Source organism: Trachypithecus francoisi, unplaced genomic scaffold (genome assembly GCF_009764315.1).
Source record: "Trachypithecus francoisi isolate TF-2019V2 unplaced genomic scaffold, Tfra_2.0 Contig01585, whole genome shotgun sequence".
Classification (NCBI taxonomy): Eukaryota; Metazoa; Chordata; class Mammalia; order Primates; family Cercopithecidae; genus Trachypithecus; species Trachypithecus francoisi.
Window position 1 is genome coordinate 9,737,487 of NW_022681444.1, and position 18,052 is coordinate 9,755,538.

General features: G+C 49.4%; 1 protein-coding gene across 4 annotated transcripts in view; it reads right to left on the reverse strand.

Annotated features, from left to right (window-relative positions):
• Nucleotides 1-18,052, reverse strand: part of MED27 (mediator complex subunit 27) — a 216,232-nt gene that overhangs the window by 9,764 nt on the left and 188,416 nt on the right. For all 4 annotated transcript variants that reach the window (XM_033194605.1, XM_033194600.1, XM_033194590.1 and 1 more), the window contains one exon: nt 13,810-13,851. In XM_033194605.1, coding sequence (XP_033050496.1) covers nt 13,810-13,851 — 42 coding nt within the window. The remainder of the gene's footprint in view (nt 1-13,809; nt 13,852-18,052) is intronic.

Below are 18,052 nucleotides of genomic sequence, written 5' to 3' on the forward strand. Positions count from 1 at the left end.
GGGGTGTGTCCCCTGTCTCAGTGGTGACCTGCAGTGATTTACTGTGAGAAGGGTGGCATCTCCATTGCCTGCCAACAGATCCAGTTCACTTGATCAATGTTACTTTCAGTTTTCCCTACCCTCTCTCAGCATATCCAAACCCAGAGAACGGAGCTCAGGGAGGGAGCAGGGACTCTTTCAAGAGACCTTGAAACAGCTGCCAGTCAACACGCTGGAAAAGGAGATGCCAGTCAAAACAGTCTCCCAAAGCTCCTCTGCCATATTGTGTGCACGGAACTCCTGACGGGCCCCCTCCTACAATCAGAGCTGGAGGGTGCTTCGGAGATCATGAGTTATTTTAGCTAAACCCAAAGTGGCACTGCCTGCAGTAACAGCAACAACCCACATCGCCATTTACTGAGCACTAACCCTGTGCGAGAGCTGGTCTACACTGCACAGCCCGGGTGTGTGGCTCCTCCAACAGGAGCCCAGCCTCTGGATCTGTCCTTTGTGAGCTGTGTGACCTTGGGCGAGGGTTAAATGGGCCAATGCAGGGACAGTGCACTGACATACAGACCTCAAGTGTCCGACGTATGGCAAGTGCCCACCAAATGTGTCCCCTCACGGTTTTTGCCCACTGAATCCCCATGACAACCCGACCACCTTATGACAGAGGTACTCTCACATTTGACACTTCTAAGTCAGAGGGTTAAGTCACAGGGAGGTTAAGCGACTTGCCCAAGCCAAGGAGCTGCTAGGTGCAGAGCAGGAGTTTGTTCTGACCTTTTGAACCCCAGCTTGAGTGCCCAGACTCTACGCCCCAAGCCTGATGGGCCCCCACTCCAGGCCTCTTGGGGTGGACAGAGGTTGTAGGGGGATGAAGAAAGGTGCCATTTCCAGGCCCTCTCTTCCCCAGAGGGACTGGACCTCAGCACTTTTAGGGTACAGCTGGGATTGGATAACAAGTCTCCTCACTTACACCCCAGTTCCTGTCACTGATACAATGTTCCTTCCACCTCTCAGCCAGAAGCTTCAACCTGTCTGGCTCCCTGCTAGGTGCCGGCCCAACCCTCCAAATGGTCTGACAGAGACACCGGTGGGCCCTCAAGAAGACCTCCAGATTGAATGAGCCTCCCTGCCGTGGACAAAGAAGGGGAAATGGGGCAAATACAAGACAGCTGCATCAGGTGGGCGTGCACACACATTCACCGAGGAAATGAAAGTGCAGTGTGAGAAAAGGGGCGGGGCGGGGAGTGGGGGTGGCCCTATTGTGTGCCCGGGATTCAGTGTGCATCCTACTGTGTGCCTGGGATTTGGTGTGCATCCTACTCTGAGCCCTGGATTCAGGTGCGCGTCCTGCTGTATGTATTCAGGTGCGCGTCCTGCTTTATGCCCTGGATTTGGTGCTCACCCCACTGTACATCCCAGATGCGGTATGCAGCACCCACATGCTTTTTCCTACTCAGGCCCTCTCCTGCTGTGGGGGCAAAGATGAACAGGTTTAGGCCCAGCAAGCTGATTTCTCGCTTACGCTTAACCCCCAGAGCCCAGGTTTTATGCTGACCAGATGGAGGTTTGTTCTATAGCAGTAAGGGAAGAATAAAGGACACTGTGATGACACAGAAAAGACTGGGGAGAAAAACCCTCTGAATACACTATTGTTCCTCAGCAGTTTCCTCTTTAAAAAGCAAGGGTCTGGCCGGGTGCGGTGGCTCAAGCCTGTAATCCCAGCACTTTGGGAGGCCGAGACGGGCGGATCCCGAGGTCAGGAGATCGAGACCATCTTGGCTAACACGGTGAAACCCCGTTTCTACTAAAAAATACAAAAAACTAGCCGGGCGAGGTGGTGGGCACCTGTAGTCCCAGCTACTCAGGAGGCTGAGGCAGGAGAATGGTGTAAACCCGGGAGGCGGAGCTTGCAGTGAGCTGAGATCAGGCCACTGCACTCCCACCTGGGCGACAAAGCGATACTCCGTCTCAAAAAGAAAAAAAAAAAAAGCAAGGGTCTGTTGGGCTCCTTGAAAGGGTAATGTTGAGAAGAGGACAATGCCAGTTGCCAGCCTGGCACAGGAACAACAGCGCCATCCACAGCAAGCCCCTTGTCCTCTGTTTCAGGGGTGAACTTGTACTTGTCACCCAGGCTGGAGTGCGGTGGTCTGATCACAGCGCACCGCAGCCTCAAACTCCTGGGCTCAAGTGATCCTCCTGCCTCAGTCTCTCAAATAGCTGGGACGACAGGCACACACCCCCATGCTTGGCTAATTTTTTTTATTTTTAGTAAAGACGAGGTCTCGCCACGTTGTCCTAGCTGGTCTTGAACTCCTGGGGTCAAATGATCCTCCCGCCTCGCAAAGTGCTGGGGTTGTGGGCGTGAGCCACCACACCCGACCCAACCTTGCACCTCTTTCCTATCTTTTTTCCTCTGAATTTTCTGAATACTTTCAACTTGGGGTATTTGATTTGATTTAAATGGAAACTTAGAGAGCGTGGTGAGGCTGGGGTGGGGCTGGGTAATTCTGCAGGCCCCTCTAGGTCTAGGTTTTCAGTGGATGCTGCTGCAGAGCCAGAGCTGCCCTAGTTACCTCCTGGCAGCATGGACATGCTGTGCCCTGAAGTTCCTGCCCTAATCCAGGAACCCACCTGCTGCCCTGATGTGAAGGCACTCTCAGGTGGGCCTCAGATTCTAGGCCAGTTCAAAGAGCTTGAGAATTCAGCTTGGAACCAGGGAGACCACCTGCACAGCACTGTTCTCTGTGTGGGAAGCCTCTGTGCCGCTCAACCAGACTCTGGAGCACTCAAGTAGCAGGCAGCAAAGCCAAACGTGTGCTAGGCACAGGTGCCCAGGCGGTTCCCACGATGCAGAGATCAGAATGGGCTTTCATTGGGTGGATGTATTTTAATGTTACACAAGGAGATTAGCCCAAGAGTTTGGGTCTCCACGAAGAGTTTTGCCAAGGACAGAGCCACCCGTAAGGAGAGGGACAGTAGGAATCTCTTGGAAGGAGAAAACCCTTTGTGGGTCCTGTGGGCAAAGTCGTGAACCAAGTGTGTTAAATGTTTAAAAAGTCAGCAATCCCTGCCAGCAGTGTTGCTCTGAGGATGTGTGCTGGTTTGATGAAGAATATTTAAAACAGTCCCAGAAGTGCTCATTCCATGAAAAGAGGAGCCATCATTATTTCAAAACTGGAATGCTATGAAGTCAGCCCTGACAGTGATGCTGGGGGGTGATGGGGAGTGCGCAGAGACGAGCTTCTCAAATGGGGATGAAAGTACAGTAGAGCGGAAGCAGGGGATTTATTTTTTATTATGCAGCTCTCATCTCTAATCTGTACCTCGGATTTGTATGCCACAGGTTCAGCGGGCCTAGCAGCCTGGAGAGGAAACATCGAAGCCCTCAGGGACTTGGGATTACTTGGATGGGATCAGTATTTCCTCCTCTGCTTGACGAAGGAACCATTTGCATGGGCTCTGAAGGGCTTATAACTGTCCACCAGAGCCAGGCATGCTGCTCTGGGATGAGACCAGAGGCAAGGCTGCCTGAGCTGGAACTGGAGAGGCAGACACTGCTGCTTCATCTTGCCAGAAATCCCTGCTGACACTTTGGAGATCAAGCTCTGTGTCTGAGAGGGGCAAGTCTGTGGATGTACTTAGTAAGATCTCTGGCACACACCAGGGCCTCTATAAATGAGATGTGGTTTGGTTTGGGGGTTCTAACCTCATCCTCTTTAAAGTCCCAGCCAGGGTGCCACTGATGCCTGAGAGGGAAGCCCCCAACTCCCTGGACCCTTCAGTGCAGACTGGTCGCAGACAGCCTTTAGGGGTGATGCGCCCCCGCTGGCCACTCCACAGCCACCTACGGCATCCTTCTGAAAGCCCTGGAGGAGCAAAGGAGGCCTTGCGGACCTGGGTCTCAGCCGTTTCCCTTCAGTCCCCACCTTCCATGGCAGCAATGCCAGCTCGTGGAGGAATCCGCCTTCTGCCCCAACATGTTTTCCTGGCTGCATGTCTGTGCTCAAGTGGCCCCTCTGCCTGGAATGTTCCTGTCAGGCTAAGCCCTTCTCACCCCTCAGGACTCAGCTCAGGGTTTTCCCCATCCCAACCCACCCCCCGGCTAGGGGAAGGTCCCTTGCCTGTACTCTCAGCAGCATCCTCTGCACACCCCTGCTGGGCACTTGCCAGACCTGTGATCAGATGCCTCTGTCCCCCAAGCCATGCTCTCCTTGAGGTCACACCTGCCACATCTCCATCCTCCCTGGGCCTAGCTCAGGGTCTCCAAGAGGACTGCGGCTCAGCACTGGGTGTGGCTCACCTAGCAGGAGCCTGAGAGAATGGGAGAGAAAGTGGACAGGAGTGTACGTATTGATTTTCAGCCACTGGGGAAAGGGAAGTAGAGTGACAGGGAAGGGATGGGGTAGAGAAGCAGAGGTGGGCACTGCCTGGGAGGTGGGGCCTGGGCGAACAGGGGAGCCCCTGGGTAGACACGAGGGAACTTTCCAGGGTCCTGACCACCTTCCGTGTCTGCCAAAGGCCCTGTGAGAGGCTGCGCTTTCCAGGGTCCTGACCGCCTTCCACGTCTGCCGAAGGCCCTGTGCAAGGCTGGGAGGAGATGCACAGGGTCCTTGACATTTCCAGGATTAAGGAATTAAGGCTTTTTATTTAGATGAAAAGAAAAAAGTTCAGTGCTTTCCAGATGGCAAAACGTCAGTTTCTGTCCCTGGCTGCCAGGAAAGTCCAAGCCCAAAGACACCTGAATTGTTCTGCACCCACTTGGTGTGATACTATTTTCTGCAGGAACAGCCTTGCAGTCAGAGAAACATCCAAAGACATCTGGGCTCCCAGGAAACACAGACAGTACCACCTACTTCTCCATCAAACTTGAGGTGATGACCGGAGAAGAACGCAGACTGCAGAGCCGGGAGAGACCCGCCAAGACGCAGCTCAGCCACCAAGGCGCCGGCCCCCCAGCCACCCCTGCTCAGTGGGGGAAGCGGAAAATCGGGGCACAACATCTCCATCTCGGGTGCCTTCCGGAGATCACTGGTTATGCCACTGGCCCTCCCAGGACCCTAGGGACTGATCCAGGTCCTGGACCCAGGATCCTGCCTACATCAGCAATTCAGGGCTGCACAAAGGGCACTGCTGCGTGGCTGTAACTGTGGTGTCTCACAGGCTCTTCAGCCCACTTTGTGACCAGAAGCGCAGATAACATGCCTGAAAAGACGGGAAGGCGGACAATGCTTTGGTGGGAGTGGTAGGTCTGTCATAGCAGCTGGGTCTTGGGTTGACTTCACACACGACAGCTGGGTGCAAACCCAGGTCTGTCTGACTCCAGCCTATACCCTGAGCCACCGTGTCCACTGCGGAGATACGGGAAGCACAGACGGAAGGGGTGGTCACTGAGGAAGAGGCCTGTGGGAGGAAGCCTGCTCACAGGGGATGGAGGGATAACTCTCTCAGGAGAAGACAGTGTCACCATTGACAGGCCCTTCAGAGAAGTCAGCCAGGTGGTGGACGAGAAATTCACCTTACACTTCATACCTATGAATTCAACTTCACGCCAAGTCTGTGGGGCAGGTACTCTCATGGCTCACTGCAGCCTTAACCTCCCACACCCAAACCATCCTCCCACCTCAGCCTCCTGAGTAGCTGGGACCGCAGGCACATGCCACCACACCCAGCTAATTTTTATTTTTTGGGGAGATGGGGTTTTGCCATGTTGCCCAGGCTGGTCTCAAACTCCTAGGCTCGTGATCCCCTGCCTCGGCCTCCCAGAGTGCTGGGATTACAGGCATGACCCATGCGCCTAGCTACATCTGTTTTACAGATGAGGAAACTGAGGCAAGTGAATCCACACAGGAAATAAGTGGGGGAGGTGGGACCTGATGACATGGCAAATGGCTCTTAGCCACTGTGCTATATGGCCTCTCTCCAGGATGGTCGCTGTGGGGAACATGGTGGGAGGTCAGCCTGGGCTTAGAGAGCAGATGGGCGGGGGCTGTCCTGCCATGCTGGCAGCCCATGCATGGAGCTTACAGCCCTATGGGCTGAGGACGGAGGCCTGGGGAATGGGAAGGTGGGTGTTCTTCCCAGAAGCAGTTTTCAGATTTTGACCTGAGTACACTGCAGCCCTCACAACCCTTCAGGAAGAAGTAAGCTGTAGAAATGACAGATGACTACTCTGTGACTCCTCTAATGGTAGAAAGCCACAGACCACTTCCAGGGCAACATAGCGTGCCCTAAGAAAGTTAACAGGATGGCCCAGGCTTTTCTGGTTCAATTTTAGCCATAAAACTGGGTCCATGTGAGCTCCTGGGCCATGCCCACACTCAGCAGGGGCTGAGAGAGCCTTATGCGGGAAAGGTACTGGGGCGGCATAAGAGGAGAACAAATGATCAAATCTGTCCGGGGTTTAGATGCTTATGAATATTCAAACAAGATGATTAAGAGAGAAGGTGGCGGTAAAAGGGTTTTCGGCTGTCGAATTGAGCCTGACGACCCTCCCTGCGGCTCTCAGCTCCCAGGACCCCACGCCGATGCTTCTGCCTGGTGACCTGTCAATGCAGTCCAGCTGTCAGCTGAGGGAAGGGCTGCCCTCAGGGACGCCCTGGGACTGTCTGCCGCCACTCCTTCCCTGAAGCCCGTCGCCAGCCCACTAGCGGGCTCACACACACATCTCTTGGGCACACCACTCATTGGAGTCACGGAGAGGACTTGGTCTTGCTACATGAAGCGGCCCACTTCCCTTTGCAAGGATGAAAGCTGTCCCCTCAGTTCTATCTGTTTGGAACACACTTGTGAGGCAGCAACAGAACGCACAGAAACACATGAAAATGACACCACATTCTGTCCTTACAATGTAAGTTCTCCCTGTTGGAAAAAGTTAATCACCATATAAGAGGCGGGGGGATGGTCAGAGGGCCGAGATCTGTAAAAGGCAGAAAGGCCTTCAACGACTCTGGGAGGCTGCTCTCGGCTGTGGGGTCCCTCTGAATGTGGGGGTCTCACCTGTGCAGGGTGCTGAACAGGGAACAGGACTGAGATCTGGCCTGAGGTCTTAGAACTTTCATCACAACCATGGCCTCTTCCAGGCCTTCATCTGTGGCATTTGAAAAGAGGCTTTTGGAAGGAAATGCAGAGGAGGCTGGTAGGAGGAAATGTTAGAGATTGAAAATAACGTGGCTGGGTGCAATGGCTCATGCCTGTAATCCCAGCACTTTGGGAGGCTGAGGCAGGTGGATCATTTGAGGTCAGGAGTTCAAGACCAGCCTGTCCAACATGGTAAAAACCTGTCTCTACTAAAAATACACACACAGACACACACACACACACACACACACACAAAAGAAATTCAGTTGGGTACAGTGGTGCACACCTGTAATCTCAGCTACTCGAGAGGGTGAGGCAGGAGAACTGCTTGAACTTGGGAGGTGGAAGTTGCAGTGAGCCAAGACCATGCCACTGCACTCCAGTCTGGGCGACAGAGTGGGACCCCGTTTCAAATAAATACATAAAATAACGTAATGACTGTTGGTGGGGCCTCTTTAGTGGTGTGAAACGCTGCAGCGGCTCCACACACCCGAGTGAGGTATGCAGCACAGCCTGACTCAGGCAAGGGTGATGGGTCCCATCCCTGGGGAGTGATCCCAAGCTGAAACAGTTTCCTTCCCTAGAAGGTGGAATGAGAGATAGGTGAGGATTTGTGAATACTATTGGGGTTGGGAGTCAACTAGGTTCTCCGTGTACCCACCAACGCAGTATCAGGTGTTCACCCACTTTTCAGAGAACTGAGTCTTCTAGGGCTGACTCAATCTCTTGTACTGAAAAGCACCAGGTGGCCACCAAGTAAACAGACCTTGATAAAGTCTGCCTCAGTTAGGGGCTAGTCTTGCATATTAAAAAGAATGAACAAGCCGGGTGTGGTGACTCATGCCTGTAATCCCAACAGTTTGGGAGGCTGAGGCAGGTGGATTACCTGAGGTCAGGAGTTCAAGACCAGCCTGGCCAACACAGTGAAACCCCGTCTCTACAAAAATACAAAAATTAGCTGGGCATGGTAGCGCATGCCTGTAATCCCAACTACTTAGAGGCTGAGGCAGGAGAATCACTTGAACCTGGGAAGTGGAGAGTGCAGTGAGCTGAGATTACACCACTGCACTCCAGCCTGGCCAACAGCATGAGACTCCATTATAAAAAATAAAATAAAAAAATAAAAAAATAAAAACAATCAACTAATAAATGAACAAAGGAATGAAGAAGCAAGTGGCACTCTGCCCAGAACATGACCCACCATGGACAATCCATTTGCTCACAGCTAAAAGTTCAGATGGTGCAGAACTGAAAGGGTTACTCATCCTTCTGCAATGACTGTGGACTGAGAGCTGGACATCTGCGGGCTACTTTCATGCTGTCCCTTATCTCTGATGAGAAAGCTGTAAAGTGTGTGCAGGTCCCTTTGGGCCTCTCTCTCGATGTCCCCTGCCTACCTGGACGGTACACACACTCTACCTCTCACCCCAGCAAGACTTAATGCAGTAAGTAGCTGTCAGTCTGCTCTCACTCTCCCTAAATTGCTGGATGAAAATCCATGCTGTTTTGAAATGAAGGGGTTAACGATCAAAACAGTGGCTGCCCCTGCAGAGTTTAAATGTCAGAAAAATATGAACACGCCTGAAACCTTTCCTAGCTCTTTGTGATTCTGCCCTTTCAGATGGTCACCCCACCACCCGCCCCACCCATTTCTAAGTCCCATTCTCTGAATCTACTCTGCTGGAGACTTGCTGGCTATAAAAAGCTTCTTCATCCTAGGACCAAGTGCAAGGAGCCTCCAGGGACCACAGTAAATGATGGGAACCTGTTAGCAGCCACAGACCCACAGCAAGCTGTCCCCAGCCCTCTGCTACTTCCACACTTGGGTAAGGGGTCTAACGAGGAAGAGTGAAAAGGGCTTGCTGACAGCGTGAACGTCTGCAGACAAAAGGAAGGCAGAATTTTGCTTCCTGTGGTGGGATTTGCTGCAGAAGCTCAGGTGCTCAGGCTGTAAGCCAGCGGGTCAGGCATAGGCCTGAGAGAACGTGACAGGGACATGCTTCCATTCTCCTACCTCCTGACATTGTTTGCCAGAAATAAAAAGGTGAGTGTTAGCTTGGTTTGGCTCTGCAAGGCAATCCCCCTCCCCTGTCACACTGAAGGAGAGACCTCAGTGGGGCTTCCTGCTTTCCCAGTTCTGCTTTCCCTTGTTCTGGGCTGGCCACGGCTGCTTCTTGTGGGCAAGAAAACAGACCCAACACAGTGACTGCAACCACATAGTGAAGGCCTAGGAGAGGGAGCTCTCGGGGTTCTACCTCAGCTAGGGCAGGAGGAGAATTCCGCCATCAATGCCATGTGAGCTGCTGCTGGTGGCCCAGAACTCCCATCTCAGAGGTGGGCACAGCTCTGGTACCTCCCATCACTGTCAGGACATATCTTCAACCTGAGCAATCTCCTCTTCTTGATGACCAAGGAGCCTCCTCCAGCATGTCACGCTGCTCCCCAGTGCACTTCCCGCCACTGCTGCAGGCTGAGCTTTTCTGGATGATGCTGGGAACTAACCCCACCCTGGCCAGTCGACTTGGCTGGGTGTAAACAGGCAGAGCAGGTGGAAGATGTCTGCCGCAGTGCTCCCAAACAGTGTCTTTCTGGGAAACACTAAAAGCAACATCAATCGTGACACCCCATGTATAAGTGGGTGGACAGGAGGAAAATAGAATCTTGAGAAATAGCAAATCCTAAAAAGCAGAGTTTAGAAATGTTGCCACCGAATCCTTCTCTTTTGGTGATTTAGGTTTGAAATACTTAACGTCACCCCATAAACTGTGCCAGGTCTCTGAATCTGCAAAGGACAACGTGGTCCCACCTCTGCATGTAGTGCAGGGCCTGGTGGTGGCACAGGGAGGTCTACCTGCTGGCCACTAAGATGAACGCGAGGAAACAGGCACGGCAGTCACTTCCCTGGTGGGATGGAGGCTACACTATGCATGCTTTGTGCTTTCTACCGCCATCTCCCACAAGCTCAGTGACACAGAAAGACATTTTTTTTTTTTTTTACAAGATCCCAAACTCATTCCATGTGATGATGATTAGTTGAAGACTTTATTGATAAAGGATTAGGCTTAATTCTGTATATTATTTTCCAATACGTTTCCTTCATTTGACAGCAAATGGAAGACATTTTAGTAGGCAAGAGAGAGGACTCACTAATTTCTTACTTGTCCCTGAAAAAAAAAAGGCTTCAACGTTATCTGCCTTTAGTTGTAATCAGAAGGCACTACCACCTCTCCCAACTGTGTTTCTTTAACCTGGTACAGGTCAATATCAGAGGTTAAGTCCACTTAGTTAATAATAGGTGAAAGGAGAGATGATAAAGGAATCTCAGAAAGGCTTCTGCACAAATACACATAATATGCCACTCACCAGTGACATAAAATTCCCATTCCTTAGAATTCATCAATTTTTACTACTTAAAACGTGTTACACAGACTGGAAGGAAGGAATTGGCGGATGCTCCTAAATCTCTCCAACTAGACTAATATCAAATTTTAAACACTTCTGCTTCAGAGTGTGTTTGTAATTTTAAACAAATACAAAGAGTGCCTGGCAGGTTATTTTCAAGGGAGGTAGGATAAAAATATAGCACTGTCTTTCTAAATCTGCTTCACGAAATCTGTGTTTCACACATCTTACAACTTCCTAATACACTTTCTGCTTGCATTAAAAAATACAAGAACATTAAAAACAAACAGGCAAAAGTGAGCATGTGCAAGCCCCTCCCTCGTCAAGGGTATTGGAATGGAAATGGACCATTGTTAAAGACCAAGTTATGAGCTGCAATGCTTGCGGCCCTCAAGAAGTCATCATTCACCTTTTGTGGAGCCAGGAGGAGGGAATGCATTGCAATACCACAGAGGACATGAAGATAAGGACCAGGTTGAGGGGAAAAACCGACCGTTTTAATGTTCTTCACTATTAAAGCAGAGCAAGATACAGATAATGAGCAGTGTTCTTTCTCCTCAGAATATTTTTCAACCAGCCACTGGGGGAAAAATGACAAGGACAGTCAGCACGGAAAATGTTAGCATTGAAGGCTGAGACCTTTTGCATGCGAAGCAAGTAAATACCTCCAGTATGGTGACTTAGATAAGAACACTAAGATGAGAAATGTAGTTCCCTGCACTAAAGCCTGTGCGTAACCATACCCTTCCTTCTTTTATGTTCCAGATCCAGGGACCAGGGAGGAAGACAGGGTGGGAAGGAGGGAGGGAGGGAGGGAGGCTATTTTCTCCATTACATTTCCAGGGAGCTCAGTTGGGTAAAGGGCTGTTAGAAGAGTAAAGCTACGATTTTCTTTGTTAAAACTTTATTTTAGAGCAGTTTTAGATTTACAGAAAAGCTGCAGAGATGCAACAGACAGTTCCCGTGTCCCTCACCCCGTTGCCCCACTGTTAACATCTTCCATTACTATGCCACATTTGTCACAACGAAGAAACAAACACTGGTTACTCACTCATAACTGAACTCCAATCTTTATTTGGATTTCACCAGGTTTTCCATTAGTAACCCCTTCCTCCCTCCCCCACTTCTTTTTTTTTTTTGATGTAGTCTCACTCTGTCACCCAGGCTGGAGTACAGTGGATCACTGCAACCTCCCGCGTAGCTGGGATTACAGGCACCCACCACCAAGCCTGGCTGATTTTTGTATTTCTAGTAGAGACAGGGTTTCACCATGTTGGCCAGGCTGGTCTCAAACTCCTGACCTCGTAATCCACCCACCTAAGCCTCCCAAAGTGCAGGCATGAGCCACTGTGCCCGGCCCCATTAGTAACCTCTTTCTGTTTCAGGATCCAATCCAGGGTAGTACATTGCATTTAGCTGTGATTAGATCATGAATCTGTAACACTTATATAGGTTCCCTAAATGTGTGGTTTTCAGCCTCAGACTGCTTCCCTAATCCTAGGCACCTGTCCTCTGCCTAGCCCTTATCACCAAAAAGGGGCCCGGGGACGCTGTGGATTGATGTATAGTAAACACCACCAGAGGGTGGTCCATGACGCCCCTCTGATACTAAGTCCTATACTCACTGCTTAATGCACACCAGATTTTCTTCCGGGGTGAGGAAATGTTTTAGAACCAGACAGAGGTAGTGAATGTACACTATTGTGAATGCACTTAAAGCCAAGGAGCATTCACTTTAAAACGGTTAATTTCATGTCATGTGAATTTCACCTCAATCTACAAAAGAGTCCTATGCTTCCTGGCACATGGTGGACACAACCATTCTTCATCGTGGGGATAACTCGGACCAAGCTTTCAAAATCACATCCCCCTGTGTCAATTCCGTCAGTGGTTTCTCACTGAATTAAGGATAAAATCCAAATTCTGCACCAGGGCCTAGAGGTACCTTCCTGACCTGAACCCTGCCTTCTACCTCCACTTTGTTCCCCCTTCGCATGGCTGGCTCCTCCTTCTCACACTGCCTGCCTCAGTTTCCCCTACAAAGGCTTCCTCTGACTAGCCTAATCGGAAGGAGGCCCCCCTGTGGTTCCTGGCCACAACCCCCAGTTAATCACCTGGAGTTATTTGTTAGGCTTCCTTGCCTGTTGGGAATTTCCTCTGTGGCCCTGGCACCTGGCAAAGGGGCTCAGTGGATACTGGTTTTTTTTTTTTTTTTTTTTTGAGACAGAGTCTCACTCTGTCATCCAGGCTGGAGTGCAACGGCACAATCCTGGCTCACTGTAACCTCTGTCTCCCAGGTTTAAGCAATTCTTCTGCCTCAGCCTCCCGAGTAGCTAGGATTATAGGCGCCCGCCACCATGCCCGGCTAATTTTATAGTTTTAGTACAGACAGGGTTTTGCCACGTTGGCCAGGCTGGTCTTGAACTCCTGGCCTCAGGTGATCCACCCACCTTGCCTTCCCAAAGTGCTGGGGAGTGGATACCTGTTGTTGAGCTGGATGAGGGAATGAATGAGATGATGGCCAACTCTCTTATTTCACTACTGGATGAGACCAGAGACGGAAGATGGATGAGAACAGAAGAAGTGGGCTGCTGCCCTGCAGGGAGCTGGCCCTGAGTACTGTGGGGACTGGTGGGGGTGTGGTGGGGGGCACAGAACTCTCATCAGCCACAGGGCCTGAATTGGTCCAGGGAAGGGGCCCTGCTCTGTCAGGAGCTGGGGAAATGAATTTTCTCTGGTCACTTTTCATTTTGTCTGACATTTCCCATAACAGTTTTTCATAAGGAAGCCCAATATCTGAAAAAGATACAGTGTCCCCAGAGCACAAAGTGGGGAAGGGGCAGGGTGAGGGACTGCCAGCCTGCCTCCCTTGGTGCATCCCTTGGGCACCGGTGGAAACCCCTAGGGCTCTGAGAAACCGAGTTTTAAAACTAATCCAGTTTTTGGAACATCTCAAAAACCTATGGTTTTCCTAAGATATAATTTACATACAATAAGACTGCCTCTTTGCAGTAATCTAGTTGTGAGTTTTGACAAACACGTACAGTTGTGTAACACCACCACAATTAAGATACAGAATATTCCCGCCACCCCACGTTCCCCTGTGCCCCTCTGGGGTCAATTCCCTGTACCCTCCCCTAGGCAACCACCGATCTGATTTCTGTCCCTAAGGTTTTGTTTTTTCCAGAATGTCATACATATGGAATCAGACAGTGAGCATCCTTTTCTCTCTGGCTTTTTTTCACTTTTTCAAAAGCCTCTGTTTTGAGACCAAATCTCAAATCTCAAAGCATTCAGGTTTTCCCAATGCCACTTGAGGAAGAAGCAAAAAGTAAAACTTACCTTCTGGAATACTTGATAGTTGGATTTGGACCATATATCAAGCTGAGGAGAAAGGAGAGAAGGATCATCAGCATTGGTCTTAGAATTTGGGACTTCAAGAAATCATATTGTAACTACTGTTAACCCTTCTTAAACTGGAAAAAAATCTGATTATAGAATAATAGGATCTCAGGGTTGAAAAGGATCTTAACTGTCCGACTTAATTTCTTCTTTATCCATTTGTCGGTAAGTTAAGAAAAGCAAATGGAGGAATACAGGAAGTCACCGAGGTACCTGCTGCTTCCAGGGCTCCTGCAGGCTGAGCCCCCGGCTCACTTGCAACTTTGATTCTCACCACGGCTCTTGCATTTCTCAATGCCAAGGTCAATGCTGCCTCAGGCCCTTTGCGCTTGCTGTGCCCTCTGCCTGAACTGTTTTTCCCATAAACCCCTGTGTAGCTTTTCTTATACCCCCTTTAGCTCAAATGTCACCTCATCAGAGAGGCATTTCCCAGTTACCCTATCAAAGCATTCTTTCCAGTGCCTGTTACCTTGATTCTCTTTACTTTTTTTTTTTTTTTTTTGAGATGGGAGTCTGGCTTTGTCACCCAGGCTGGAGTGCAGTGGTGTGATCTCAGCTCATTGCAACCCACACCTCCCGGGGTCAAGCGATTCTCCTGTTTCAGCCTCCCGAGTGGCTGGGACTATAGGTGTGTGCCACCATGCCTGGTTAATTTTCATATTTTTAGTAGAGCTGGGGTTTCCCTATGTTGGCCAGGCTGGTCTCAAACTCCTGACCTCAGGTGATCTGCCCTCCTTGGACTCCCAAAGTACTGGGATTACAGGCATGAGCCACTATGCTGGGCCCTCTTTACCATTTCAAAATTTGAAGTTTTCATAACATTTAAAACTGCCTGAAGCTCTATTATTCCTTTATTTACTTGTTTCCTGCCTGACTTGCCCACAGGATGGAAGTTCGGTGAGGACAGGAGGCTTGTCTTCCTTCCCACTGCCTCCCTTGGTCCACAAATGGGGTCTAGCATGTCGTGGGCATCAGTAGGTCTTTTCTGAGTGGAGGAAAGCTGGCAGCATCCAGCTGCTGAGCACCTGTTCCATGCCAGGCACTGCACTAGGCCCTCCACACACACTCGTGTAATTCCCAGAACTGGCCCACGTGGCTGGTCCCACGAACAGTCTTCCTCTCCAGATGGGGAAACAACAGCTCAGAGCCGTTCACGAGCCCAAGACTCTCTGGCGAGGCATCTTACAGATGGCCTCATCTGGTGGTGCTCAAATCCTGGCTGGGCATCAGAAGCCCCTGGGGGAAGGTTTTTGTTTTTTAATACACAGATTGCTCAGTTCCTCCCCTAGAGTATGGAATCAGTGGCTGGAGCGGGCCCAAGAGCCTGTTCCATTGTTTGTTTTGTAGCCCTGCTCCCAAGGGTAACTGACGCCTGGCTGGTCAAGAGCCCCTGCTCTACGGCGCCCCTACTTGACGAATGAGGAAGTTGGAGGAGGTGTGAGTTGGCATGTGGGAAGGGCTCACGGTAAACCCAGTCCAGTTCTCCTCTGGCCACACCTGGTCACACACAGGGTACTTCAGTAGCTCATTCTAACCAAAACTATTTTGGTTTTTACTGGTTTGCATGATATACCAGATTAATGCCTTTTGTTTCAAGAATTTAGAACAAATTAAGTACAGCAAAATAGAACTACCCACAATACAGTGCTGACAGAGACGGCTCAAGGGCAATGAGGAAACGAGAAAGCCATCACTGTGTCCCATAGGTGCTAAAAAGTTGACTTTAATATATGAGTTCAAGAGCTGAGTGAATGGAAAACCTGGTCAATGAGCCTCTGGGAACCTGCCTTTGGGGTTGGCCAGTGGTCAGGTAGAACCTGGGCCATGGCATTTTAGGCCTGTGTGGTGTGTGATTGATTCTGGAGCACCAGAAAGCACTGGGAAGCCACTGGACAGAAAAAGTCCTTTAAGAAGAAAGGACAGGATGGGCTGCATTTGACCCAGAACACTTCAGAGCTCTGTGTCTATTCTGCGGAAGACACTAAAACCTGGCTTTCTGAAAACAGTGCTTGGGAATTAAAAGCAGGGCTGTGAACAGGCATATACATTTAGTTCTCCTGGCTTTTCTCTGTTCACAATTAGTTTCATGAAAATTTCACTGTGTTTGAAAACTTTTAGGACAGTAGAGAAGGTTAAGATGATTCTGAGGAGGCCGCTCTGTACTTCTGCAGGACAGGGCAGAGGTTTAGTTCATCGCACTCCATGACAAATCATGGAGGAGCTTTCACTGATCCAGCATTCATTCATTCAATCGGAAAAATGAACCTCAAGTTCACCCATCTCTCCCTACCCCCACTGCCTGCACCATCTCCTTCTTGGATTGCCACAAAAACCCTCAACAGATCACCCTCCTTCTACTCTGGCTAAACTGCTCTTCAGAAAGGTGATGTCAATTGCCAGTCAGTGCCCCCAACTTAAACCACTGGATGGAGTAAGAATTTTAAAGATCTTCCAGCGCTGGAATTACAATGTGACAGCTCAACAATTTGCAAGGGGAAAAGTGACATGTTACCTCCAGATAACTCTGAGGGAAACCTCAAAAGAAACATATGAAATTAATTCCCCACGTTATCAATTCTGTTGGAGAAAACTACTGTTGGGCAGCTGGTCATACTTGGGAGGATAAATCAGGTTCATATTACTTTCTTAGTGCAGCAGTTCAGCCCAGGGCTTAACAAATGCAGCATTTAAAGATTATTCAGGGGTTGCAGGATGAATAAGAATGACTTTTGCATCTTTTAGTTGTACCAAAATCACTGCCAAGATGACAGGGAGAATCTAAAGATGCTAAATCTCAATTTTAGGAAGAGGAACACCAATGTCTGAACTTGGAACTAATACAGTTCTCCTTCCATTTTGAGCCCACAGCTGTTTCTTCTGAACTTCTTCACTGTTTACCCTTCCTGCCTGCTTACATCATACATAAGCAGACCAAGACACAAACACAGAGCCAAGAAAAACAGAAAAGAAGAATCTGCTAGGTTAAAAAGTTATAGCTTTTATCTTAAGGATAAACATATTTAAAAATCCTTCAGTATCTGCAAAATGTTTTAATTTTAAAAAATCTAGAGAAAACTACGAATAGGTTAAGTGAAAACATGGCCTCTCCAGCCTCATTGTGGATTCTCAACACACACATTTATTCAAAGTGAGGATGATGCTCTTTTTAAAAGGTTTAAATATATTATTCAGGACCCTAGGGAAAAGCTCCTACCATCTGGGACAGAAGGACCTTAGACAATACGGTCTATTTACCTGGCGCGCATGGGTGGAAAAGGACCACTGAACAATAGGGCCCTCTTTTGCTAGGAGTGCACAGCAGGTGGTTCGGACTTGATTTTCTGCTAGATTTATGCCAAAGAAAGCCAATGAAATGAGCATTCTGGAGTCAATGCCCTGCCTCTCCTCAGGGCCAGGAAGATTTCAGAAATTCATTTCAGGGAGCCAGGACTGATCCAAGTGAGTATTTATTAGCTTCAGCTTATTTGCTGCAGAGGCAGACATGGCTACCAATTCTTTGCTGGCTGCAATATTCAAAAAAGGAGTATTCTGGAAGCTGCAGACCTTCAGCCTGATGAACAAGAAATTATTCTGAACTATAGTGCCAGGAAAAAGAAAGCAAAGCACCCTTCAGTATTGTGAGCAGGCATTAGAAAGATCTGAAAACACAAAAGTCAACCCTGCGGTAATTGGTGGCTGAGTCTGCAGTCTCAGAGCAGCCTCCTGGCCTCTGGGGATTGGAGTAAGTATTTTAAGGGTGGGGTGTGGTCTGTTCTCAGGTGAAATGAAAACAAACCCTGCAGATGACCAACCGCTTTAGCACAGACACATCTGTTCTTAGGGGCAAACACCAAGATATCAAAAGACCTCTTGATACACAGGAAGAACTGGTGAAAATGGTGACAAATCAAATTTATTCACTGACAAGAACAATCAGAGCGACCCGGTATCAGCAGACAAGTGATTCTGTCTGCAATGCTGACCACCACCACCACCTCCATCACAACCAGCAAGGGCAGATGCCATTTACTGATGAAGATGATGCATTCGGCCTACCCTTTACCTGCATTATCTTTTAAAATTCCTTTGGCGATAACATGAGGTTGATAAAATCCTTTCCGATTCATAGATGAGGACACTGAGGCTCAGAGAAGTTAGGTAACTTGTCCACCACTGCATAGTT